This window comes from Phocoena phocoena, chromosome 14 (assembly GCF_963924675.1).
Source record: "Phocoena phocoena chromosome 14, mPhoPho1.1, whole genome shotgun sequence".
In the NCBI taxonomy this organism is placed as follows: domain Eukaryota; kingdom Metazoa; phylum Chordata; class Mammalia; order Artiodactyla; family Phocoenidae; genus Phocoena; species Phocoena phocoena.
In genome coordinates this window covers 83,003,378-83,028,419 of record NC_089232.1, presented here as the reverse complement: position 1 = coordinate 83,028,419, position 25,042 = coordinate 83,003,378, and the positions used below count along the sequence as shown (strand labels likewise).

General features: G+C 52.3%; 1 protein-coding gene across 1 annotated transcript; it reads right to left on the bottom strand.

Moving 5' to 3' along the window:
• Nucleotides 1-2,023: 2,023 nt before the first annotated feature.
• Nucleotides 2,024-24,796, bottom strand: CYS1 (cystin 1). The gene is made up of 3 exons (XM_065890864.1): nt 24,461-24,796; nt 6,860-6,912; nt 2,024-2,129 (listed from the first exon to the last, which is right to left on the bottom strand). Exons 1-3 carry the CDS (start codon nt 24,794-24,796, stop codon nt 2,024-2,026), a joined length of 495 nt encoding a protein of 164 aa, XP_065746936.1.
• Between the last annotated feature and the right edge of the window lie 246 nt (nt 24,797-25,042).

Below are 25,042 nucleotides of genomic sequence, written 5' to 3'. Positions count from 1 at the left end.
AAGAAGGCTTTTCTCCTGCCTATCGCCAGCCCAGAAAAAGAGCCACATCCCCAATCCACAGAGGCTAGATCTTCAGAGGGCTTTTGGCTACAGTTCTTTGACAGCGCGAGTCCACGTTTACAGGTGCGCCTCTAGAAACGGCATGTCCTTACTAGTGGAGACCGGATCTTGCTGCACGAACCCTGGCATCCAGCAGAGGGCCGGGCTCACAGCAGCAGGGGCTCAGAAGGTGAGAACGAGTGGTGGTGGTGGGGGGGGGGGGGTTGAACAGAAATTCCCCAGGGGCGTCCACCCAGTGGTGCTATCTCACTGGATGGCAGCCCAGTGAGAAATGGCTCTGAGACTTCGGAACATCAAAGGGGAGTGTCTTGGAAAAGCTCACCTTAGGTGAGGAGAGGGAACCTGAGCCAGGCGGGGCCCCTTTGAGAACTCGTGCGAGGGGCAGAAGGAGGGCCGTGGCCTGGCTTCTTCCCCAGGAGGACGGACACAACATTTCTCAGAGCTGGGAACGGAGCGTTTTCTCTAAATTCCTGGGCTTTGTAGCATCTCAGAGGAACTCGCCACCACAGAATCCAGGAGACACGTGTGTGGCACTGAGACTTTTCCAGACATCGATGTGTCATTGTCACCTTCGACATGGAGATGTTTTTCGTCCTGCCTCTATTTCAGCCACATTCCCCCGCCTCCCCTTCATGAGCAGGTTCCACACTCAGCTCCAGAGCAGAAGGCTGGGGCTCAGAAGCAACACCCAGCGACCAAGAGAAGGCCTGGGGCCGCGCTCGGCACCCAGCAGGCCCTCTGTGCACGTCTAGTGCAAGAAGCACCCGCCTCCAGGCCCTGCCTGATTCACAGGGTGTCAGCTTTCTCATCAGTCAGCTGGGAATGTTCTAAGGCTCTCCTGGCCTCACTGCTGTGATTTTCTACCTTCTTCCAGGTTGGAAGAGCCGGCAGCCCTAAAGACCCTTTCCAGGTGTGGCCAGTGGTCACCCTCAGCAGGGAAGGCAGTCCCATGCCCCCAGGGGACGGGGACGAGAGACCGAGGAAGCCTGGGATTGTGTGATCCCTGATGGTCAGAGCTGGGGGATGGGGCGCGCCTCCAGGACTCACTGAGGACCAGAGGGGGGAAGTGACCGCAAGTTAGTGCAAGAGCGAGGATCAGAACCGGGGTCTCTGGCTCCTGTCCCACCGTACCCACTGCAGGGGCACAGGCCTCTCTTTGGGGAGATGGGTGGGTCGTGGCTCTGGGCAGCCTCCAGCACCGGGGAAGGAAGAGTCAGCCAGGCCTAAAGCTCAGACAAGGTCCCTGCTACTCCAGGCATGGCTGGTATCCAGCAGCCTGGGTATCGCCTGGGAACTGGTTAGAAACAACGCAGACTCTCAGGCCCTGCTGGAGACCCACAGAATCAGAATCTGTATTTCAGTAACACCTCCAGGCGACTCATCTACAAAACAGAGGGCGACGCCCTCCAGCTCGCCAAGGCGCACCTCCTGGGCGTGCCCTCCAGAGCGGAACCTCCTTGGGGCCCTCTGGGACGTGTGTTAGAGTTCGCAAAGTGTCCAGCCACGCTCGGTAAAGAGGCTTCTTCGGAGCAGGTGGCAAGTGGGCCTTCAGAAAGGGGAAGCATTTCAAGACCCAGGAGAACCTTGTAGACGGATCTCCCCAGAGACTGAGAGGAGGGGCAGGTATCCGGCAGGTCACCTGCCCACGCACCTGCGGGGCAGCACCTGTGCCTTCCTTGTGGCCTGGATCTGCACAGCCGATCACCTCTTGCCAGCAAGCATGATGGCCAGCTGCCGGCCACGTTCAGGACTGTCTGAGTATGGATTTGAAGAGGGCAGTTGTGAAAGGTCTGGGGGTAACTGCATGTTGGAGGTGGCTAAGCTCCAGCTAGAGCCCTGGGCAGGGCAGGGGGATGTGTGCGCCCAGCCTTAGGTTCCTAAGAGACCCAGTCGGCTGGGGCTGGGGCCGGGAGGAACGGCGCACTGGCTGCTGGATGACCACGGGGCTGCTGCAGCACCAGCCTTAGCAGCAGTACTCCTGCTCGATGCTGGCCATCAGCTCCTCCTCAGAGTAGTCGTATGTGATGGCTGACTGCCTCTCAGGCCTCCTGTGGCAGCTGCCTGGGGCTCTGCGGGTGAGAAACATGGACATGGGAAACAAGATGTTACCTTCAAACCCCACATCTCTACTGGACAACCACGGTGGGCCCTGTATGGAATTCTGATCCATCCTAAAACTACAACTGAAAACCTCTGCCCCGGGAACACCTCCTCAACCTCTTCCATCAGCAGGCCCCTGCCTGACTCTCTGGTTTCATCTCCCCGATGTTACCCAAGACCTTACGCTGTGAGGAAGCCAGTGCCTGTGATGCTTGAGGGTGAGGGCCCGGGGGTGGGAAGACCCAGCTGGAATCCCAGCTCTGCCAATTGCTAGCTCAGTGATAATTTTCTCTAAAATGGAGCTGTGTTCCTAAACTCATCCTGAGGCCTAAATGAGATACTGCATGGACAGCTTGTGACACTGAATTTTGCACCCTGCCCAGCCCTCAGCAAAGGTGAGCTGTGTCTTGACTATCCATCGGCCTGACTCACTCCCTGTGCCTGCCCCTTGGGTGGAGGGGGGTGTCTCACAGGAACTGCCACGCTGGGACACGATTGGGCGTCAGGATCCTGGCCGCTCCCCCAACCTGCTGGGCAGTGTATTAAGTGACCAAATCCCGGATCCTCATCCTGCTGCCTGGGCCCCTGGAAGTGGTTCCCACCGGCCTGGACCCGGCTGCCCACCCCCTCTCCGGCTTTCTGGACTCTGTTGTGCCCCCGACTTCCCTGTCCTGCAGGCTGTCCCACGGCGGTGTCCACCTGTGCCTGGCCATGGCCTTGCCCCCTTCAGCACCTTTGACAGGTGGGAGGGTCTGAAACCTGGGCCGAACTGAGTGCTGCCAGCCTGAGGGGCTACCTCTGAAGGAGGAGTTAGGCCAGAGCTGCCCACTGCCAGGTATGGGACCTCGAGCTCTCACCTGCCAGCCAGAGACGTGCTGCCATGTGAGCTGGGGGGCTGGGCTGGATGATCTCTAAGGCCCACCTGATCACTGCCGTCGCGCTCCTGACATGTTCAGAGCAGCCTCCAGGGCCCTGTCTGCTGTCCCAGAATGTAGGGCAGGAGCTGGGCTCTGGGCCACCTGTCACCTCAGGGTGTGTGGCGCCTAACGAGCCCCCCGGCGCTGAACAGCAGGGATGAGGGTGTAACGGCGGGACTCCACTGAACAGCAGGGATGAGGGTCTAACGGCCGGACTCCACTGAACAGCAGGGATGAGGGTCTAACGGCCGGACTCCACTGAACAGCAGGGATGAGGGTCTAACGGCCGGACTCCACTGAACAGCAGGGATGAGGGTCTAACGGCCGGACTCCACTGAACAGCAGGGATGAGGGTGTAACGGCGGGACTCTACTTCCCCAAGCCCAGAGGTGACACGTGCCTCCCGCACAGCCCTCCGGGGTCACCCAGGCCAGCCCCCTCTCTGTGGATGGGGGAGGAATGCCTTGCCCACGGTCCCATGGTGACCTGGCTACAGACCGTCCTCACCCGGTCCCACAGCTCAGCAAGGCCTTTCTCTCTAGGCACCCGACGCTCCCTGCAGTTGGGACATGGGGGAGAAAGGGGGCGAGGAGGCAGGGCTGGCAGGGGAGGCTGACGGGGAGGCCGGCAGGGGAGGCTGACGGGGAGGCTGGCAGGGGAGGCTGATGGGGAGGCCGACAGGAGGTGTTGCAGCCCCAGCAGCTGGGGCTCCACTCGGCCTCACACCATCCTAGCCTGTCTGGCGGGCAACACTGTCCACCAGCGGCTGTGGGGCTGCCGGCCCGGGGGCCTGAAGACCGAGGTGGGGTCTCCCCCTACTTGGGGGAGGGGAGCACAACATTAAAAGGGAGAGATGGTTCCTAGAGGGACTGAGGAGTCAAGAATTGAATCTTTGTTTAAATTATAATTCACTATGTCAGAGATTCCTCAAGTCACGCAAAACAAAAACCCATTACTCTTCCCCAGAGAGAGCAAATCAGTTACAATTGGGCTACAGAGCCACATGCAAAATGAGGCGAGTCATTTGTACTGTCTGTTGGGTCTAGAATTTACTGACCCTTTGACCATGGGCAAATCATACCTTGTATCTGTTTACTCATTAGGAAAACGGGGTGCCTGGCCTAGGCCTGGCTTATAGTAGGTATCCCACAAGCATTTACAGAATAAATAATGAGCAAATTTCAGCAGCAGCTGCAGACAGAAGGCTCCTGAATCCCTGTTTCCCCTCCACAGGCCCTAGGCTTCTGTTACCAGATCCTCACAGACTTCAAGTCAGGCCAGCCCAGCCCTGTCCTCAAAGCCAGCCCGGCTGGCTCAGCTCTGTTGCTTCCACACCCCAACCCTGGGGAAAGGGCGTGGCCGACATCGAGGGCGGTCAGGACTGGGGGTCAAGGCCCACAGGCCCAGGTTCACACCGAACGTTCCCTTCAGCTGCATCTGTGAAGCACCTGCTCTGTGCCTGGTGCTGTGAGGGCCCAGAGATGTGTCTGAGAGTGAGAAGAAGAGGTAAGACAGGCTGTCAAAGGTACCCGCTGCGTTACACGTACAGGTGTGGTGTGAACTGGAGCCGGCACTGCTGAAGGAGGGAGACTCACCAGGTCGACACGGAGGGAGGGGAGGGTGAGAGTCTCTGAGGAGGAGATATATGAACTGAGTTTGGGAGGATTTTCCTCTTCAACCTTTTATTACGAAGACTTTCAAGCATACCAAAAAGTTGAAATCTGGATTCAACAATTAAGTAAATATTTTTCTGCTACATTTTGCTGGGTTTACTTTATCCCATGTCTATTCCTTTGTCTGATTTCTGGATGCATTTCAAAGTGAACTGCATGCATTAGGACACTTCTCCCTGAAGCGCTGCTTTGAGGGGTTCTGGGGGTGGAGAAGGGGACGGCGAGCTTGTCTGCGGCTGGAAGGGCGGGTGCTGCAGGAACCAGGAGAGGAGGGTGCTGGGGGCTGCGCTCTGTGTGCGCCCAGTCTGGGGGGCGGGGAGGGAGGCGCACGCTGGCTGTGTGGAGGAGCCCAGGGCCGGCCGCTGGCAGTGAGAGGCCACAGTGGGCGTGGTGGCAGGACACCCGCCGCTCCCTCCTCAGAGAGGTTCCCCTACAGGCAGGGGAGCCCAAGTTTGGGGAACAGAGGAGGGCGGCTACTGCCAGTCCAGACCCTGGGGCAGGCCTGTATGGCTTCAGAGTCTGCTCCCGGGAGGCACAGCCCTGATTTCACCTTCATGACGCTCTCCCCTCTGCCGCCACTGAGCCAGGACCAGCCTGGGACCCACCCAGCCTGGAGTCCAGGGCCTAGCGTGGCACTCAGGGCGCTCCCACTAAAGTATATCGAGGGGGTGAATGAATGAATGAATGAAGTACTCCTGGTGAGGGATGTCCTGGAGTTCGCATGTGAGGTGAAGGGACCTATTCATTTAAAAATATGAAGAAACAACTAATTTGTTCGAGGCAGAACTTAATCCTCCTAAAGTCCTTGGGGTGATGAAAACTTAAGAAAGTCACTGCCAGTTATCTTTACAATCAGTAGAAATATGCAGGCAGGACTGAGCTCCGTTGGCACCGCGCCGGGCCCAGGTCCTCAGCCGCGCCATGTGCTCGGGCGTCCAGGTCAGCGGAGCAGAGGCGGCCCTGGCGCCCGGTCACTGCAGCGAGACACAGCGCCCGGTCCAGCACGGGAGTGCACGGGGGCGCTGAGCCCACCCGGAGGCAGCCGTGCTAAGTGGAGCCTGTGACGGTTTGCAGAACAAGTGAAGGGCAGGGCCTGTGAGGGGGGACCGGGAGGGATGCTCCTCTCTGCTGAGAGAAGCGCTGCCCTTGGCAAGGGGTGGAGCCCGTGTACATGTGCTCACTGCTTTACCTCCGCGGCCACGGTGGAGTCCCAGCGCCCAGAGCTGACCCCAGCGTCCTCTGACTGGACAGCAGTGGCCCACGGTTTCCACTTGGCCTTCAAGGCCCTCCTTCTCTCCCCAGACCCTGTGCTAAATGTCACCAGCCTGTGCGTGGTGTCCTGTTCAGACCTCTGTGCCTTGCTTGTGGATCTCACCACCTGGAACGCACCGCCCTCCTCTCTCCTTGGTGAAAATACGTGTCCTGTGAGCCACTTAAACATCAGCTCCTCCACGAGCCCTCGGCAGTTCTGTCCCCTTTCAGACCTCCCCTGAGCCCGTGTGAAGAGACCCCAATCTTCGGGAGAAGGTCTCCTCAAATGTTTGTTAAATAAGGGAAACCGGCAAAGTTCTGGCCCTGAGCCGTTTGGAATTGGTAATAAAAATAGCTGTTGAGCCAGAATTTTCACATCTCTGGTCTTGAGCATCACACTCACCTACCTCCCAGTGACCCAGGGCCGATCACCTGAGCCAATTAGAGATGAGGAAGCCAAGGGCACGATGAGCCAGAGGCCCAAGGTCCCCCCGCACAGCTTCCCGGTACTGGCTGCTCCTGGGGCCCTGGCATCCTCCCACAGCCCAGGGCCGTGCAGACAGAGAAGGCCTGGTCTCTGGGCCTGGGGTCCTCAGATGACACTTTCCAGGAGTTTCAAATGTGTTTTCCTGCTAACGCTGTACTGGGATTACGGGGGACCCACCTGCCATCCTTCTAGGCTGTAAACTCCTGAAGGCCAAGGACTGTGCCTCATTTACAGATGAGCCACTGCAAATAGCTTCTGAGTGAATGGGTGGGGCCAGGGCCTGGGATGCGGAGGCGTGGGGAGGGCGGGGGGTAGGGTGGCTGTGACTCTGGTGGAGATGTGCTTCCCGCCCCCGCCGCCCCTGTACTTACTCAGAGACACTGCTGCTCTCTGGGTGGTCTTCAGTGCTCCGTTTCGGGGACACCTTCAGAAAGACAAAAGGAAGAGGCATCAGAAGGTTGTCAGTGGTGCAGCCTGTCTTTGCCCTGGCTTTGTGCTGACAGACGGCCACCACATTCAACCCAGGGCTGAATAAACCAGAGCTGGAAAGTGGAAAGGCTCCCCTGCTGTCTATTCCATCTGCCTATTTTGCATGTGGGAAGCTGAGGCTGGGACAGAGGAGTGACCTACACAGCTCACACCAAGAGACTCCCCACCTCCCCGGCAGCTAACGGCCAGCATGTCCCCATCTCTCACTCCAGGAGTCGAAGTCCTGACGTCCATCTAGGCACTGCCTGGCAGCCTGCCCTGCTGCTCGGCTGTGCCTTCTCTGTTCTCAGTCAAGGGTGCACAGACGTCGCACGTGTCTGTCTGCAAACTCTTCCAATGGTCCATGCCTGTCCTGTGCCAGCACCACCCCGTCTCAATTACCACAGCTTTAGAATAAGCCTGGACTCTTCCCGGTTCTTTGCACCTCCTTATATGTGTACTGCAGTCAGTTTGTCCCCCTTGGGGATTTTGTTGGGGTTGAATTAATATACAGATCATTTTAGGCAGACTTGATATCTATAATAACAAGTCTTCCAGTTTAAAAACAGGGAACACCTCTCCATTCATTTAGGATTTCTTTAATGTCTTTTAAGAAGTCTTATTTTCCCTGTAGAGGTCATAGATATCTCTTTTTAGACCAATTTCTAGATACTTGATATTATCCTTTTTGAAATAAAATTTTATTTTCTTCCTGTTTGTTTCTGCAGATATATGATTGAAATATATACATTTTGTGTTCACCAGTCTTACGAAACTCTCTTATTAGTCCTAATAACTTATTTGTAGATTCTTTTGGACTGTCTTTCTTCCCGTTCACATTATCTGAGAAAAATGGCCATTTGATTTTTTCCCTTCTGGTCCCAGAAGGGAAACACACTTTTCACCTAGCCCTTCTGCACTGGCTAGGACCTCCAGTACTACCTTGAAAAGAAATGATAACAGGCATCTCTGTCTTGTTCCTTTATTGAAAGGGAAAGTTTTCATTATTTCAAATGTAATATTAGGTTTGCTTTGGCTTTTTCTCAAGTTGTCCTTTATCAGTTCCTGGTCTCTCTGTGTAGGTCATTTCTTCAGTTCTGTCTTCCAAGGCACTGATCTTCTCTTCTTCTCTGTCTAATTTCCTGTTAACCCAAACCATCAGAATCTTTAATTTTGTTTATTGTATTTTTCATTTCTTCAAGTTCTATCTGGTTCTTTTTAAAATATGCTAGGGCACTTTCTAGAGGTCCTGGTCCTTCAAAGGTATTTCCCTTAAATAAGATAAAATGAACATAGTTGATTATAATCTGTGTCTGGTAATCCAAATAAATAACTGAAGTCTTCATTGGTCTATTTTTGTTGTCTTTGCTTCTTCTAGTGTTCACTTGGTTCTCTGGCTGGTTGGTTATTTTTTCTTGTTTGATGCTCATTAGCCTTGAAAACACTTTGTGGGTGGTCTCTGTCCTGAGAGGAACATGCCTTCCTCCAGAGAGGACATGAGCTTACTCTGTCCGGGCACGAGGGGGCACTTCTGGTCTGGGGCCACTTGAAATTAAATCCATGCATTCAGGTATTTTGGACCACCTAGGTGATGGGAACTGGGGCTGCAAACCTTAAGAGGCAGCTAGATTGTGGCTTTTCTACCTTCCTTCACTGTTCTGTGCTGTGACACTTTTCCTTGCAGTCCCCCGAAGGTCCTGGATTTGTGAGGGAAGGATCTACTATTACTTTCATTGGTCCCTAAATTCTGTTCCCTTTACTGCTGGACACCATCAGACCCAAAGCTCAAGTTCACCTGAGGCAAATGCAGCCCAACGTCTTATTTGCATCTCTGATTCTGCCTTTCTTGGATCTGGGCTGGTAATTCCTCACTATCTCACCAGCCACTTAATGTTTCAATGACACTCTTACTACATTAATTATATCCAGTATATTAAGTTGTTTTCACCAGCAGAGGGGTCTGAATAACTTTCCATACTGTGTTCCCAGCATAAGGCACTTGAGGGCACTGTGGACACCAGCCTTTGACCCATGAAGCTGAGCAAGGCCATGGCCCAGCCAGACGTCAGCCTGCTTTGTGCACAAGATCCCCCATTGGCACAAGCAGTGCCCCCCAGGACAGGCCACGACTGTCAAGAACCCAGTCTTCAAGGAGCTCACAGTTCACGGGGAGAGTCTCATAAAAATGCAATGCGATGCTATGTGATAAATTCTGTAGCCGAGTTATAAAGGGCTGGGAGAGGAGGGGAAACCAACTCTGAATGGGAAAAACACCATGGGAGGTTTCCAAGAAGAGTGGCAAGAGTGACATTTTAGCTGGAGTTTTGAAAGAGTAGGGGTTTACCAGGTGGAAAAGGGGAAGGGCACTTCAGATAAGGAACATATTTGCATATGCAAATACACGGAGTTGTCAGAGGTCGTGAATAAGCATTCATCAAGTCCATGTGCCCTGTTGTGTGCCATGTTCTATTACCCATATAGGATATGGTCCTTGCCCAGAGCAGCTCACAGCTGGGCAGAAAAAAACTAGTGTGATGACACAACTAGAGAAAAATCCAATGCCAGACACCGAGGTGTGGACTACAAGTGCACGGGTCATCAGAAGTCGTGATTACAATGGTAAACCAAACATGCAGGCCCGCTTCCCGCTTTCATCACAAATCCTTAGAAATGACAGAAAAGGCCATAAGCAAAAAACAAAACAAAAAACAAAACAACTCACAAATCTCGAACAGTACTGCAAGACTAGAAAGTAGTAGAGCTTTTATTAATATAAATTTTTAAATTTTTATTTATTTTTGGCTGTGTTGGGTCTTTGTCGCTGCACACGGGCTTTCTCCAGTGGCGGCGAGCGGGGGCTACTCTTCATTGTGGTGCACAAGCTTCTCATTGCAGTGGCTTCTCTTGTTGCAGAGCACAGGCTCTAAGCGAGCAGGCTCAGTAGTTGTGGCTCACAGGCTCTAGAGCACAGGCTCAGTAGTTGTGGCGCACAGGCTTAGTTGCTCTGTGGCATGTGGGATCTTCCCGGACCAGGGCTCAAACCTGTGTCCCCTGCATAGCAGGCAGATTCTTAACCACTGCGCCACCAGGGAAGGCCGGTAGTAGGGGTTGTTGGAAGACAGACTGGGTTAGATCGATGGAGGAAACCACAGCCCCCAGCACACACAGGAGGGGGCTGCTGGACAAAGCAGCAGCTTTGGGGGCTCCAAGTTCAGAGGAGACAGACACCAGAGCAGGAGAGGGTCTTGGGGCAAGGGTCAGAGAGGAGGGGCCTGCTTGTGCAAATGACAGGGCACAGAGGTGCATCCCCCAGACTGGGACAGGAGGGGGGGGTAGCATGGGCAGCCGCTGACACCAGGAAGCACAGGAAACTGTTCCCAGACCACTAACGATGGCCACACTCACCAGGAGCATATCCTGACCCTCCTCTGTGACACGTGGAGGCAGGAACCAAACTCATCAGTTCAAAGAATTAAACCTGAGAAAAAAGTTATTAGAGCAGAGAGTGAAAGTGACTTTAAAAGGAGAAAGTTTCACAGTCTCAGCCAAACAAGAATAAGCTGTTGTGCAAGATAACCAGCTAGAGATTTTGGAGATGCCGTCTATGATGGAAGAAAGTAAAATCTCAGTAGGTGTTCTGAAGAGTAAATTAGACACAGCTGAAGAGAAGCTCAGTTACCTGGAAGGTCAAACTGAGAGATTCTCTCTGGAAGCAACACAAAAAGACAAACAAATGGGAGAGAGATACTAATCCTAAATAAATTGTTAATCAAGAGTCTTAGTATTCTGCAGACACTGGGGAGTTTTCAAGGTTTTGTTTTTTCCTTTTAATAGTAGAGCAGGATGAGCTCCCCACTGTGCTCCCTGTGCACGTAATCCTACACCGCCAATAGGCAGAACTGGGCTTTTGCCCCCACAGGAAGCTGCTTACGTCCTCTCCAAATTCTTTTTTGAAGTCCCCCTCCACCCTCCTATTCTGAGGCTTAATCCCAGGGATTAATCAATCACCAGGTGTTAATCAATCATCAGTACCCCAGTGTGCCCAGTGCTCTGTCAGCTGCTGTGGAGATCCACACCCTATACTTCTGAGGTGCAATGTCACCGGAGAAGTTAAGTCTTAGACATGTTAACAATGGGCAAAATGATAAGAGCACAGACGGGGGCTATAAACCTTTGTGCAATCAGTTTAACCCTCAGTTTACTCATTTGTGTAATAGGTACTGAGCCTTCAGGGCTGCAGAGATACGAAAGATTCTCTCTCTCTCTCTCTTCTGTCTCATCCTTGGTATAATGCCTATCCTGTAAGTGACCAGGAAACACCATTACGAACATCTGACCCAACGTCCAGCCCAGAGTAGCCTCTGACACAGCCCTGCTAGAAGAGAACCTGAAGGCCTGAGGAGGAGAGCGCAGGGAAGACCTCGGTGTTCGAGGCCTGAGAGGTTCCAGGACAGCATACGCTTCCCTGAGAAACTAGTTCTGATGTGTTTCTTGGGAAATGTTAGTTAGTGGTGGTAAACAGAAGCAAGCTGACCCTGGGTGTGTCCCGCCACACGGGCCCTGTGGCATGGGCCGTGGCAGCCGCCTGCCACTACAGGCACCCCCACGCATTGGCCAGAAGAGCCTGTCCTGCCTGCCTGGCGCTCTCTCCACGTGGAGGTGCACTGCACAGCGAAGGTGCACAACTTCCTTCCAGGGGCACCTGCGGGGCCGGCTGCTGTCTGCTAGTGGCTGGTGATCTTGCCCCGGGGATTCAGTATTCCCTGCATATTCCTTGGAACATTCGTGCCTTTGGGGAGTGTAAAGATGAAGAGGAGATGACTCCCAAGTCAGCAAGGAATTCACAGTGGGAAGAGAGAGTGTAGGGAGGGGCGACGAAGATGAGAGAGAGGAGGGGAAGTCACACAGGCACGCACACGCGTGCGTGCACACGCGCACACACACGCACTCACCTCCACCACCTCCCGAAGCAGCCCATTCCTGCTCAGCAACTCAGACTAGCTGAAAATTCTTTTACTGCAAATTAATTGTGGTAAGATACACACATCTTAATTAATTGTGGTAAGATACACACATCTTAATTAATTGTGGTAAGATACACACATCTTAATTAATTGTGGTAAGATACACACATCTTAAACCATCTTAACCATTTGTAAGCGTACGGGTCAGCAGAGTGAAGTACGTGAACCAATCTCGCAAACTTCACCTTGCAGAACTGAACCCCTGTCCACATTAAACAACAACTCTCATCCCCCAAACCCCAGTAACCACCACTGTACTTCCTGTCCGACAGAAATGGGTCCTTTAGCGCCTCACCTGAGTGGAATCATACAGTATTCGCCCTCTTCTGCCCCGCTTAGTTCACTCCACGTAATGTCCTCGAGGTTCATCCATGTTGCAGCACGTGCCAGAACCTCGTTCCTTTTTAAGGCTGAATAATATACCACGGTACGTGTATACCATGCTGTGTTATCCATTCATTCATCAAGGGACACTTGGGTGGCTTCCACTTTTTGGCTCTTGTGAACAATGCTTCTATGAACACGGGTGCACAGGTATCTCTTTGAGACCCTCCTTTCAATTCTCTTGGGCACATGAGAGAGTTCTCTCGTATAATATTGACACCAATCTTCCTCCCTGCAGTTTTCAGCCACTGAGGCTGGTTATTTTCTCAGGGACAACAGAGAAGTAAAGTAATACTTTTACTCAAACTACCCTTCAGCTACTTTTTATGAAGTCATCCAGTAGGGACCCTAGTTCCCTCTTGTCCATTTCTGCTGGAACCAGCTTTTGCCATCACCTGCTGGGGCTTTTCCTCTCACCACCAGGTTTTGTAAGAGTTGTTACAGATATGGTTTCTCCCATCAGGAGGGCAACTGAGTGAAAGAGCAAGAAATCGGAATCAAACATTTGCATCGTCAGCCAGTTTCCACTTCTCTGCGCTGCTCTACTCAGTACTAACGGGGACACACTGCCAGCTGCAGGGCCGCGATGATGTGGTGCATCAAGTATGTGGCCTGGACGCCCCAAGGCTGCACTCACACAGAAGGCCATACTCTTTCTTTTCTAATTTCCCTGACAGCTCAGCTTTGTTGTATCTTTCATTTCTTTACCTGTGTTTCTCTCTGTGGTTTGAACGTGTGGTTCTTCCTCTCGTCAGTTTAAGCCTTTAACTTGACTTTCTCAGACGCAAAATGTGTTAGGCAGGCCTCCCAGAAGATCCAACTTGCTGAAGCGGCTTGGGAGCTTGTGAAAAGCAAAGACACAGCAGCCCCTGGCGGCTGCTCCAGACCTAGTGCGGACACAAGCTCCCAGCCAGCAGGAAGCCTGCCACGCCTGCTCGGTAGGACACATCTGGACCCTGGGGAGGCCATGGCGCCCGGACTGGGGCCGTGGGAACCCGGCAGAACTCAGGATGAGCGTGTGATGTGTCATCACTCAAGATCCTAGGGGGGCTTTGAAAAACTCACACCACAGCTGAACAAGAAGCAGAAAACATCTGAGGAAGAACTGAGTAAGATGACTTCTTAAAGTCTTCTCTGGGCCTTCCCTGGTGGTGCAGTGGTTAAGAATCCGCCTGCCAATGCAGGGGACACACGTTCGAGCCCCGGTCCAGGAGGATCCCACGTGCCACGGAGCAACTAAGCCCGTGCGCCGCAACTACTGAGCCTGCGCTCTAGAGCCCATGCTCCACAACAAAGCCCGCACACCGCAACTAGAGAAAGCCTGCGTGCACCAATGAGGACCAACGCAGACAAAAATCAATAAATTAATTAATTAAAAAAAGTCTCCTCTGACTCTTACAACTAGGATTTTTTGAAAAAAAGTGAAGCATCAGTGGTTAATCTTTAGAAAACCCACTGAATATTTTATTTAACAATATGTGTATCCTGCTGCTTCTGTTTAAAGAGTTCTCCCCTTAACTCTTAAAGTACCCATATCAATAATATATATAGTTGACCTGGAACAAGCTGCAAACGTCTGCAGAATACGATCTGGCAGGTTTGACAGGTGTGTCCACTGTTGAACCACATCCATCACCCCCGGTGATGCTCCCTGCTTTCCTCCTCCGCCTTCCCATCTCCAGGCGGCCACTAGTCGGGCCCTGTCACCACACACCCGTGTGCCCTCTCTAGAAGCCTAAAGACATGGGGTCAGACAGCATGCACCCTTTTTTGCCTGGCTTCTTTCATGCCGCACGACGAGCCTGAGACCCATCCACCCTGTTGTGTTTTATCAGTAGACTTCCCCCTTCCTCTCTAAGAACTGTCCTTCTTTGGAGCCCAGGTTTGCTTATGCTTCATTATGGAAATGTTAACACATGCAGTGGAGAGAAGAGTGAACTCGGTCTCTGGGTACCGAATCTCCCCGCCTTGGCAGGTTTCAGCACTTTGCCAGTCGGGTTCAGTCCTCTCACCCCCGGGGCCACTCCTGTCCCCACACGGCTCCACTTCATGGCTTCCCAGGCAGTACACGCTGCAGGCCCAGCGGACTCTGCTGCGAGGGCTGCTCTGCGTTCCTGAAGTGACAAAGGACTTTTGCAAAAGGAGGCTGACTCTGAAGCCACCAGTCCTAGGGCGCCCACCTCCCCTCCCCAGGCCTTGCTTCAGGAAAGTGCTTCCAGAGACAGAAGGCCGGGGAGACCTGGAAAAGGTAAAGGGTGGGACTGAAGGAAAATAACGATCAATTACGTATCTACAGCGTTATAACACCTCTTGAAGCACCTGCAAACGCATTTTCACCCGGGCAGCCGGATCCTCACCCCCGGAGGCAGATGACCTGGCATGGATCCTGGTCCTGCTGGGGATTTGGGCAATCACCCTGCTGGAACCTAAAGGCCTGGGATGTAAATGAGAAGGCAGCCTCGGTGGTCTCTAAGGTCCCTTCAGCTCCGGCAGTCTGTGATTCTCAAACTGCGAAGAAACCGAAGCGGCCGAGTCTGCCGGGAATCTGAATGGTAGCCTTGGGCTGGAGGCTGCCTTCTTAGCACTCAGGTGCTAAGAATCTCCGTCTGCACAAACCACTGCTGACCGTCCGCAGCGGAGTCCAGCTAGGGCTCGTCCCGGGCGCTGGGGGAGCCCGAAGCTCCCGTGCAAGGAAGCCTTCGTCAGCACCTCACTGAGACGCTGCAGTGACGCCCAACCCACCTCACTGCCCCACCTCCCCGCACCAGCACTCAGCACCAGTCGCTGGGGCCCGGCCTCAGGCAAGGCGCTGGGAGACCCTGCTTCCAACCTTCACTACGGTCAGGCTTCCCACCACGACGAAGCCCACATCCCGGAACTACGGAGGGAGGGAGCCCTCTGGGGTCACACCTCTGACCCCATCTCCAGGCAAGCGCTTCTAAACACTTTTAAATCTGGCTGTTTCCGTACATCTCCTGAGAAGAAGCGTCTTCCTCCGGTTCCTGGAGTTCTCCAGGGCGCCAGCTCAGGACTCTTCTCCTCCCACCCACATGCTCTCCCTCATCGCCCCATCTAGATGCTGAAGTTCACAGAGTTACATGCCAGCTCCAACCACCCTGTACAGTGGACCTGAGCTTCTGACGGCCCACGAACTTGTCTGCCTCACACCCCAAAGCCACTTGCACAACACCGAGCATGGCTGTTGACGCTACGGCACCAGCAGGAAACCCGGGTGCCTCTGCGGCAGCCCGCCGTCCCTTGCTCTCACACCCAGTGTGCACCTCGCCTTCTTGCATCGCCTCTTACCTGGATTTTTTTTTTTTTTTTTTTTTTTTGCGGTACACGGGCCTCTCACTCTTGTGGCCTCTCCCGTTGCAGAGCACAGGCTCCGGACGCGCAGGCTCAGCGGCCATGGCTCACGGGCCCAGCCGCTCCGCGGCATGTGGGAACTTCCCGGACCGGGGCATGAACCCGTGTCCACTGTATCGGCAGGTGGACTCTCAACCACTGCACCACCAGGGAAGCCCTCTTACCTGGATTTTTGCAGAATCTCCCACCTGGGCACCCTGCTTCCCGTGCCATCGCCTCTCATCCTCCGCCCTCCTGCCACCCCTTGTCTTTCTAAACACAGGCTGGAGAGGAGACACGAGGACTCGATAAGGTGGGTGTCTCTGGAGAAGTGAACTGGAGAGAGTGGGGGACAGGGTGGAGGGGAAACTTTCCTTCCAGTGTACCTGTTACATTTTCTCTCGTGTGCATGTATATTACCTATTCTGATTTTTTAAATAATCATTTAAAAATAAAAAACACTAAATTTCCACTAGCTCCCTGTTGCCTACAGGATAAAGTTCAACCCTTTAGCCTAGAGGGCTGTGAAATCATGACCCAAACCGATCTCGTTGTCTTCTGTGCTCCGTCCAGCCATCATCACCTTGCTGCTGTTCTCCTAAAGCACTTGGTCCCTCTGGGTTTTTCTACATGCGGCTCGCTCTTTATGGAATGCTCCCTCCTTTACTGACTGCTGGAAAATTCTACCGATCCTTCACAACCAACTCAGATGTCAGGTCTTCTTGGATGCGAAGACTTCTGCCTTGGATGGGATTATTCAACTCCTTGTATGTAATAATTCCTACTTACCTCCACTCCAGGGCTTCCATGAGGAACGCTCACTTCACAACCCTCCCCCAACACGGTATGAGCCTTGGGGGTCAGCACTACGCTTTACTCTCCTGTGACTCCTAGGCTGATCAAATACCACTTACTGCCACTTAAATTTGTGTTCTTTGCTAGAGATCTGAAGGCGGACAGATGGTAACTGTCTTCAAAATAGTGGCTTTTTGCCAAAAGTCCATTAGAGTATCCATCACTTTCAAAGCCCTCTGGTGGATCTGCTTTCCGGCCACGTAATCATTTTGATGCCTCTTTTCACCTTCACATCCCACAGCAGCTGTGAGCCAGGATTACTGGGAAGCCCTGGCTGACGGTAAACGACAAGAAAGAGTTACCCTGGTCCTCCTTCGCTAGAGCAAAATGGAGCCTTTGCAAAAATGGTGGACAGTGGATTCATTCAGCCTAGAAGACAGACAATGATCTTCCCTAGATCTTGAGTGACTAAGATTTATTAGGCGGCGTGGGGGAGCATGAATTATCACCTGGCAGTAAAAACACTGAATTTATATCTATTAGACTGAATCAGAATATCCTCTTTAAGGGTGCCCTTGAATTTCACTAGCACATTTAATCCCCCAAACTTCTTTTATCTAGCCCATTCTGGGACTGAGATTTTATGGTTAACTCAGTGTCCTAATGGAGCCATCCTTATGGCTACCCACCAACACTGCACTGTAAAAAGAACCTTCCTGAAGGCCCTGGCTACTCTCCAGTGCCTCGCCTCCCATTCTCCATGAAGGCCAGCCCATCACGCTTCCCGCATCGCTCCACTGAAACGGCACTGGCCAAGGCACCAGGGACCTCCAAGCCGCCAGATGCAATGGTCAGCTTTCAGACTTCACCTCACTCGTCCCATCGAGCAGCATTTACAAGAGCTGGTCACTACCTCCTCCTTGACATACTTTCCTCCCTTGGCTTCCAGACCTGCATCCTCTTGGTTTTCTTCCCTTTAGGATGTCCCCTCATCTTCTCTACCTCTGAACACAGGTCACACACATAAACACCCAGAGCAGTACCTGGCACACACTCAGGTGTTGGCCGACCTCAGTATTACTGGTGGTCTGATCTAATCTCAACCCTTCTATGTTTTAATGGCTGCCAAATTTATAAGTCCAAACCCAGCCTCTCCCCTGAATGCCAAACTCTTACAAAGATCTTTTCAATTGATATCTCTATGTAGATGCCTAGCACACATCTCAAATTTAACATATTCTAAAACAACTTCCTGATTCACAACATTCAAACCCTACCCCTTCCACATTTCCCATGTCAGCTAATGGCAACTACGTCCTTCTAGCTGCTCAAGCCAAACACTTTGGGGTCCTCTGACTCCTTTCTCACACAACCCACAGCCAATCCATTAGTAAACTGGCTGTCTCTAGTTCGAATCTAGGTCCATATGCCAACCAGTCCTTCCCAGCTCACTCACTACCACGCTAGTCCAAACCAATCCCTCTTCTCACTTGGATTCCTGCAAAAGCTTCCCAGCTCTACTCCCAGCTTTGGCCCCTCCATCCCATCCCAGGCTGTCTTCAACAGGGCAGCCAGGGTGAGCCTTAAAACAAACCAGATCATGTCATCCGCTGTTCAGAATTCCTCCAGCCTTCTCTACCTCTTTAAAGTAAAAGCCAAGGCCTTGGACTTCCCTGGTGGTCCAGTGGTTAAGATTCTGCGCTCCCAATGCAGGGGGCACTGGTATGATCCCACCCCCTACCCCCCCAAAAAAGCCAAGGCCTTCCGGTGGCCACAAGGCTCACTGTTCTCTCCCCGGGCACCAGGCCACCACCCTGTCTCTCCCAGCTCTGACCTGCTGAGAGTAGGCCCACTCCTGCTCTCCCCAGCCCCTACTGCTTTTTTGTTCTTTATACTTTATCTTGTTCACTGTTGGACTTCCATGACTGAAGGTTAGTGAAGGTTTTGTCTGTTTAGTTCACTTATGTATAACCAGCACCTAGAACAGTACCTGGCACACGTAGGTGCTCAAAAAATAAACGTTGAGTGGATAGACCAGTATTAGATGGTACATTTTTCTAACTAATAGACCACTGATTGAGAGAGATACTGCTGCATTTTTTTTAAAAAATCACAGTTTGATTAAATAACTTAATACAAGACAAATCCAAACCCTTAGATTTTCACACGTAATTCTCCCACCGTAAATAGTTTTCAGTTTCAATATCTCACTAAAATACTGTTGATTTTGAAGTTCTTCTGACTTTGGGAAAGGAATTCTGCCTTGGGCACCTAAGACTGCCCAGGAACAAGTTGAAAATTAGTCTAGAACAGTAATAGGTGCTTTAGTGAATTAAAGTACGTGAACTTGATGAAATATTTTGCATTCATTAAAATAATAACGAAGAATATTATGCAACAGCATGAAAAGCCGCTTATGAGATAGATTACGTAAAAAAATTTAAGACTCTGTTATATTCAATGATATATATCTTTAAAAGCCGTGACAAAGTGAGAGAGTGACATGGACATATATACACTACCAAACGTAAAACAGGTAGCTAGTGGGAAGCAGCCGCATAGCACAGGGAGATCAGCTCAGTGCTTTGTGACCACCTAGAGGGGTGGGATAGGGACGGTGGGAGGGAGGGAGACGCAAGAGGGAAGAGATACGGGAACATATGTATATGTATAACTGATTCACTTTGTTATAAAGCAGAAACTAACACGCCATTGTAAAGCACTTATACGCCAATGAAGATGTCAAAAAAAAAAAAGAACAAAAGAAATGAAAACAGGTGACAGCTGATAAGTTAAAGAGTATAGTGGGAAACATTTTAAATTGTTAATGATGCAATATGGTCTTTGCCTATACAATTTTCTTCAGATTCTCAACATTACGGGAATTCTCTGGTGGTCCAGTGGTTAGGACTACACGCTCCCATTGCAGGGGGCACGGTTCAATCCCTGATCGGGGAACTAAGGTCACGCAAGCCACGACGCGGCATGGCCAAAAAAAGAAGGTTCTCAATATTGGCAGAAAATACGCAAACAAAAAAACCTACCTGGAAACAGCCTGAATGTCTCATAATAAGAGATTAATTAAATAACACTACCTCTGGATGGTGGGCAAATTATGAAGACAGTATGATGGGAGAAACGCTTATACTATAATGCTAAATAAAAGGATGCTATAAATTGTATATCTACACTGTGCTCTTTTTTTTTTAAGGGAACTTTATTTTTTTATTTATTTTTGGCTGCGTTGGGTCTTCGTTGCTGCGCGCGGGCTTTCTCTAGTTGCGGCGAGCAGGGGCTACTCTTCGCTGTGGTGCATGGGCTTCTCATTGCAGTGGCTTCTCTTGTTGTGGAGCACGGGCTCTAGGCGTGCGGGCTCAGTAGTTGTGGCTCGTGGGCTCTAGAGAGCAGGCTCAGTAGTTGTGGCGCACGGGCTTAGTTGCTCCGTGGCATGTGGGATCTTCCCGGACCAGGGATCGAACCCATGTCCCCTGTGTTGGCAGGTGGATTCTTAACCACTGCACCACCAGGGAAGTCCTGTGAGCAATCTTTATTTCCTTTTCTATATATTTTTTTATTATATATTTTTTCTGTTTTCCAATTTTTCTGCAATGAGCATATATTCCTTTACAATTGTAGAGTGAAGCTAATATAGGGCTTATCTTTTTATTTAAAACCTCTCATGTGGGACTTCCTTGGTGGTCCAGTAGGTAAGACTCTGCACTTCCAATGCAGGGGACCCAGGTTTGATCTCTGGTCAGGGAACTAGATCCCGCATGCATGCCGCAACTAAGAAGCCCATGTGCCACAACTATGAGCCCACATGCCACAACTAAGACCTGGCGCAGCCTAAATAAATAAATGAATAAAATATTTTCTTTTAAAAACCCACATCTCTCATGAATAAGATCATTTTAAGTATTTTATTGCAGAGAACAACCAAGAACAATTTTTTTTCTCATGTGCATGTATATTACCTATTCTAACTTCAAAAACAAACACTTAAAAGTAAGCATAACCTTTTCTGGGCTGAACACATCTTTAGAGACTGGAACACATCTTGTACGCAATCACGGAAGCCGGGGTATGGAGACCTATCTCAGAGAAAAACTGAACACCAGAGGAATCAGGGAACAAGTGAGAATCCCTCCTGATGGCAAATTCACTCAGTTAAAATTCCAGTATACACAGTGCTCTACAGAGGTATAGTCAGAACGACTCCGACTGGCTCTTTCAAACTGCACGATACTGGCCAAGTGAACTACCTCTCTGGGCCTTGTACACTCCCCTCCGACATGAAGCTGGGGGGAGGCGACACCAATTTGGCAGGAACCTATTCTGATGAGGATTAAGCAAAGCAATGGATGTAAGGAGCCGGCTGTTAGAACAGCCTGAATGAGTAGCGGCTGTATTACAACATCTGAACAATTTCCGAGTGACTGTAAGTGAACTGCAAAGCCCTCTGTTTCATAGGAATCAAACCTGATACAGGATGGGGAAAGGACTCTCTCTGAGTCTTTTGCCTCTTTGTTCTTCTGCTTCTGCCCCCATGCAACCAGCAACATGCTTACATGCAGGGGCTCATGAAAATGCTCAAGTAAAAGGATGCTGGTGACAGATGTACTAAGTGAATAATTGGGAGTCTCACAACTTTTAGTAAAAACTGTAGGACCCCGAAGCACCTAAACATCTGAATGAATAAGGAGGCTGCCGAAAATAACATTCAGGAGGTATTATGAGGGCAAGACGGGTGGTACTTTTATCAGACAAAATACAGGTTCTTGATGAGTTTGCTTGAGGAATGCTAGGGATTACTGAACGTTAAAAAAAAAAATGTAAAGAAAAACGGGCCAGGCATTAGTGCCACTGTGAGCAGAGCACTGAAAGTGCGGGATCTGCCTTGTGACTTGGACACCTGGAAAACGGAAAAGGCATGGAACGTTCCAGGTTGTCTACGGAGGGGCTGGAGCCCGGCAGGGCTGCTACAAACTCTGCTACCCCCACTTACTGGCTGTGTGGCTTTGGGTATGTTATCAATCTCCTGGGACTGAGATGGCCTTGTTTGTAAAATAGAAAGCACTATTTATCTAAAAGGCTGTTTGAAGAGGGGAACGTGGGACAATGACCAGGAAGTACCTAATTCAGTCCTTAACACAGAAAAGGTGCCCAACGGACGTAATCCTCCTTCCCCTTCCCTACTGTGCACGTCATCTGACAGGAAGCCGAACATCTCATGCGCGTCTCTGCAGTGAACACGCACCCAAACTTAAAACTGCATGAAGGGAAAGACTTCTTTCTAGCTGACATGTACTGGTACCAAGAGTTTATGGAACTGGACTGGAAACTAGGAATATCATGGAAATGCTCTTTATTTGGGAAAGTGTCTCAGTAGTTATATTTCAGTGCATGTAAATCCACACACAGACTGTCACGGGTTCCCCAGTGGCCTTGGCCTCATTCATCCCATTTTCTCCCTGAGATCCTGTTTCTTGGACATGGGGATTTGTAACACAGCCCCAGTGCAGAGAGACTACTGTATCCTTCACATTTGTGTCTTACCTCAAATTTACCCATAATTTTTCCTAAATTTACAATCCAGAGTGAAAATCCTCTTACCTAGTGTTTCATTACAAAGTATTATGGTTCACAGACCAAAAAAAAAATATTTAACTGAAAGTTGCTTCTACCAAAATGTAAGAGAAAAATTTACCTTGATTCGGAACATATACACAATAAGAGCTGGAAAACTCCATGGTTAGGGGCTTCCCTGGTGGCGCAGTGGTTGGGAGTCCGCCTGCTGATGCAGGGGATGCGGGTTCGTGCCCCAGTCCGCAAAGATCCCACATGCCGCGGAGCAGCTGGGCCCGTGAGCCATGGCCGCTAAGCCTGCGCGTCTGGAGCCTGTGCTCCGCAACGGGAGAGGCCACAGCAGTGAGAGGCCCGCGTACCGCCAAAAAAAAAAAAAAAAAAAAAAAAAAAACACACCAAAAAGAAACATCTACGGTACAGAAGCTACAAACAATCCGCACCCAAAAGAGCAGCCCCAGCTGGCTGACTTCACCTCCTAGTCTCTCTCGACTCCATCCCCTTCAGCCCTCGCACTGCGCTGCTGCCCTCAGCACCTGCCCGTCTGGACCGCTGAAGCAGCCCCAGTTGGACATCCTGCCCCTAGTCCTTACTCTGCCTGGTTCATCCTCCCCATGGCTGTTGGTCCAACCTTCCTAAGACACAAAATGTCACTCCCCTTAGTCCTTCAAAGATACCCACGGCTTTTACGGTAAAGTCCAAACTCCTCAGCAGGGAATACTCCTAGCATGACATGTCCGTAGCCTGGCATTCACCCTTCCCAACCTCTTCAACTCCCATGCTCCCTCCCACACCCTGGGTACCCTATGCCCCGGCCGCCACTGCCTTTGCTCGCAGGTTTCTCTCTGCCCAAATGCCCTTTGCTGCTTGTTTGCCTGGCTAGGGCCACAGACCCTTCCAGATCCAGCTCAAGTGCTGTCCTGCCGGTATGCCGACCTGACTTCTCCAGAGGACCAGATGCTCCTCCTGTGGACTCTCTCTACAGGCTGCCCACAGGTATTCTACTTTTTGTTTGCAGATCCCTCTCCCCCATTACACTGTCAACTTCTTGAGGGCAAGGACTGCGTGCCATCAGTGTTCATCTCTAGCACCCAGAGCGATGCCCGGCACACAGTAAGTGCTCAAGCAGTACCTGAGAAATGACTGAAAGAATGAGTAAGGCAGCCCATGCACCCTAGGAGTTGCTGTGATACTCAGCGAATGGGGGTGGGGACGGGGGAGGGAAATCCATTCTATTTTCTTTCCATTTTCGCTTCTGAAGTTTCCAAAGCACTTGACCACTGATCCCTAAAACATTGCTTCCATGCCGTCTCAGAATTTCCCCCAAAATTTCTCAACTGTTTATCCATTTTGAGGGTTATATAATGGAACTCTGATGTAATCTTAAAGGAATCTTGTTATATAATTGGGTCCCACTTGCTGGAGCTCACTTTGGGAGGGCAGCAGGGGCTGGGCAGGAGGACAGGGGAGGAAGACCCTGCAGTGTCCGGGTTGGCCCAGTCCTTTCCACCCACCCCTCCCCACCTCACTGAGGAGCTTCCAGGATTCCACTGCTTGGTGGCTGCCCCGGAAGACACCTCCCTCTGGTCCCAGCAGTTGTTAAGCAAAGCCTGCAGGACTCCGGGGAAGGGGGGAACTGCCTTGGACATCCTCCTCAAGCCCAGGAGCTGATATCACAGATCTTGTTCATTCAGCTCTGCTGGAGTGAAGGCTGTTGCCATACGAGAGTGCTCACTTTTATTGTTTTTCTAGAACAGCGGGGATGTTATTACAAGTGTTCTGGAAGAGAGAATTGGGAAGCCAAAAAGAAATCGCACAGCATCTCAAAAATAGCCAGTAGTATGCAAACTGCTTGACCACAAGGCAAAGATCCTGACGTGTCTGACGCGAGGGGCCTTTGTAAACACTGTTTGGCTACCGGTCCCACCTCTTAGCATCCTCCTCCGACAGTGCCCGGGGAATGGCCAAGGGGGAGGTACCTGAGAAGAAAGCAGCCCCGCTGGCCATCCCCTACCTAGGCTGGAAGGAGCCCCAGTTCCAAAAGGAAAAAAAGGCAAGCTCTGGCCAGAAGCAAGCCTGGGAGATGCATTTCTGCTAAGGGATGTCTGTCTCCCTGCCTTTTAAGGCTGCTGCCAGCACAGCACTGTCACCCCCCAAATTGAAGGCAGTGAGACCAGCACCCAGAGGAGGCAGAGAGGGGAGGGGGGCGAGCAGGGAGCGCGCGTCGGGACGGCCGCGGGGGCTGGGGGACAGGGCAACAGGGCGGGGGCCCCGGAGGCACAGGACGCGGCGTGCAGGCCGGCGGGGAGGGGGCTCCGGGGCAGGAACCGGCGCAGCTGCCGCACCGACTCGGCGGGCTCCGACACTCACCGGGCTCCCGGCGCCGGCTGCGGGTCGGGGCCGCGCCGGGCCCCGCGGGGCCAGCTCCCCGGGGCCCCAGGCCGCCGACTCGGCCAGCAGCTGGTCCAGCAGGCGAAGCGTCTCGTCCCCGCCGTCGGGGGGCGCCGCGGGGCCGGGACCGGCCGCCCCCTCCGCCGCCTCCGCCGCCGCCTCCCAGGCCTCCTCCCGGGCCGCCGCCGCCGCCGTCGCCGAGACTGGCGGCCCCGTCCCGCCCTCCGGGGTTGCCCCGCCGGGCCCCGCCGGCCGGCTGTCGGGGCTGCGCAGCCGCCTCAGGGCGCGGCCGCTCCGGCTGCTGCCGCTGCCCATGGCGCGCCCGCCTAGCAGGCCTGTGGCGCCGCCGGAACGCGGCCCGGGGGCGGGGACGCGGGACGGGGCGCGGCCGGGCCGGGGGTGCGGACCCGGGCCGGGCGTGAGCGGGGGGAGGGGGAGATCCCGGGTCTGGGACGCGACTGGGGGCGGGGGGACGCGAGCCGGGCCTGGGGGAGGGGCGAAGCCACCGGTGTGCGGAACGTGGGGCGTGGTGTCGCGGTGGGGGCACTAGATCCCGGGACA